The following is a 2,188-nucleotide window of genomic DNA, read 5'->3' on the forward strand; positions in this document are numbered from 1 at the left end:
GGGGGGGGGGAGGAGGAGGAGGAGGAATGGAGTAGGAATGAAGTTTGAAGAATGCACATAAAGGCAAAGAGGGAGAGGAAGGGTTCGTAGGGTCACGCACACACAAGGAAAGGGAAGACATTAAAATAATAAGATGAAAAAAGAGAGCAGTGACAAGTAAAGGTCCGTGTGCAGGACATTATGGGAAAATAGCATGAAAAGGTTGAGTTGAAAAGGTGAGCAGGGGAGTTGGAGAAGGAGGACAGGAAGACGGTGCAGGAGGGAAAGAAATAAAGGTGGGGACAAAAAAAAGAGAAAAATAAAATGTAGCAGAGAAGAAGGGGAGGTTGAGTCTCTCCTGTCAGGTGTTACATGCTCCACTGAGAAGGAACTATGACTAACTTCAGTGATATGATCATGTTAAGTTAAGACTAGGAGTCCTTATGTGTAGTATTTACAATGTTGAATACATTAGTGAATCTTATGTTATTAGTACTAGTTAGTGGCATGGTGTGAATTTGTTTTGAAACAGGTTAATGGAATGATCAAAGATAAATGTTTAGTGTGATTTAATGCATATCTGTGTGTATTTGGGTCATACCTGCTGCTTGTGGAGACATGAAGCCTCCGACTCCCAGGTTGATGACGGCTGTCTGCTGGTTTCCTAAAGTTAGATCTAACTGGTCACCCTGCAGAAACAGAACGGTAGAATCAAAAAGTAAAAGACGATGAACGCAATGAGACTAAGTTTAAAATCCCAAATATATATATATAGGGATTTTGCAAGTTCTCAAGAGGTCCAGCATCACCGGTAGTTACTGATTATGATGTGTTTTGGCAGTGGTTACTGCTGGCTTCTGTACCATAACTTATTGCAGATATTTATAAACAAAGAGCGTCTCAACAGCTTCCCTGAGGTATTCCACAGATTTCTATTATGTCTTAAGTCTGGGCTTTGGCTGGGTCCTCCGAGCAATTTCAAATGTTTGTTCTGAAGTCATATTTGTCAGTTCTATACTTTCTATAGTCATTGTTGTGTTCACCATACCTTGGAGCCCCACCCTTTATAAATAGTAGCTTTTGGCTTAACTCTGTGAAATAAATTACTCAACTTTAAAAATAAATGGATACTGGATACCTCGTTTCGGATACTATAAATCTTTCTAAAACAAACAACTGAAATGTTTCCATTCCAAATTGAATCTAACACAGTTTGTGATATCCCCTTGTTACATTACATTACATGTCACTTGTTAGACGCTTTTATCCAAAGCAACTTACATACTCAATACTGTGGACAATCCCCACAGGAGCAATTTGGGGTGAAGTGTCTCAGGGACACAACGACATGCTGACTGCAGTGGGGTTTGAACCTGTGCACTAATCCACTGCGCCACACGCCTCCCATTAACCCCTCGCTACCCCTTATTAAGGTTCCTCTCACTGTGTTTAATAAGGGGTAGCGAGGGGTTAATGGGAGGCGTGTGGCGCAGTGGATTAGTGCACAGGTTCAAACCCCACTGCAGTCAGCANTAAGGGGTAGGGAGGGGTTAATGGGAGGCGTGTGGCGCAGTGGGTTAGTGCGTTGGTGTTCGGATCAGGGGGTCACAGGTTCAAACCCCACTGCAGTCAGCACGTCGTTGTGTCCCTGAGACACTTCACCCCAAATTGCTCCTGTGGGGATTGTCCACAGTATTGAGTATGTAAGTTGCTTTGGATAAAAGCGTCTAACAAGTGACATGTAATGTAATGTAACAAGGGGATATCACAAACTGTGNCCTGCTGCTGAGGGCTGGAGGTGGCCGACTGGCTCTGCTGTGGGGAGAACTGAGACAGCTGCTGCTGCTGCTGCTGCAGAGAGTTAAAGATGAGAGGACCAGTGGGGATCTGCAGATTTCGAATGCAAACACCAACAAACAAAAAGTGTGGGAGTAACAGAGAGGGAGAGGAGGATGCAGAGGGAAAGGAATACACAAGGAAAAAAAGGAACAAGAGCAGAGGGAAACGGGAGAATTAACAAAGCAATCAAGCAACACGGGGTACTGAACCATTACAGCTATCAGAATATCAGAACTAGAAGGAATTGATAAATGTTGTTCACTACATGTTAATGCAGTGAGGTGCAGGAATAAGAATTGAGGAAATTGAGCTGTGACGTTAGCGCACGCACACACACACACACACACACACACACACAGACACAGGGCCC

General features: G+C 43.7%; 1 protein-coding gene across 1 annotated transcript in view; it reads right to left on the reverse strand.

Annotated features, from left to right (window-relative positions):
* supt20 (SPT20 homolog, SAGA complex component) overlaps nucleotides 1–2,188 on the reverse strand; it is a 17,788-nt gene that overhangs the window by 1,396 nt on the left and 14,204 nt on the right. Inside the window, 2 exon segments of the mRNA XM_010794193.1 lie at nucleotides 581–722; nucleotides 1,753–1,866. Of these exon segments, the coding sequence (XP_010792495.1) occupies nucleotides 581–722; nucleotides 1,753–1,866 (256 nt within the window).

The sequence above is a fragment of the Notothenia coriiceps genome, unplaced genomic scaffold (assembly GCF_000735185.1).
Source record: "Notothenia coriiceps isolate Sejong01 unplaced genomic scaffold, NC01 NC01_scaffold00037244, whole genome shotgun sequence".
Lineage (NCBI taxonomy): Eukaryota > Metazoa > Chordata > Actinopteri > Perciformes > Nototheniidae > Notothenia > Notothenia coriiceps.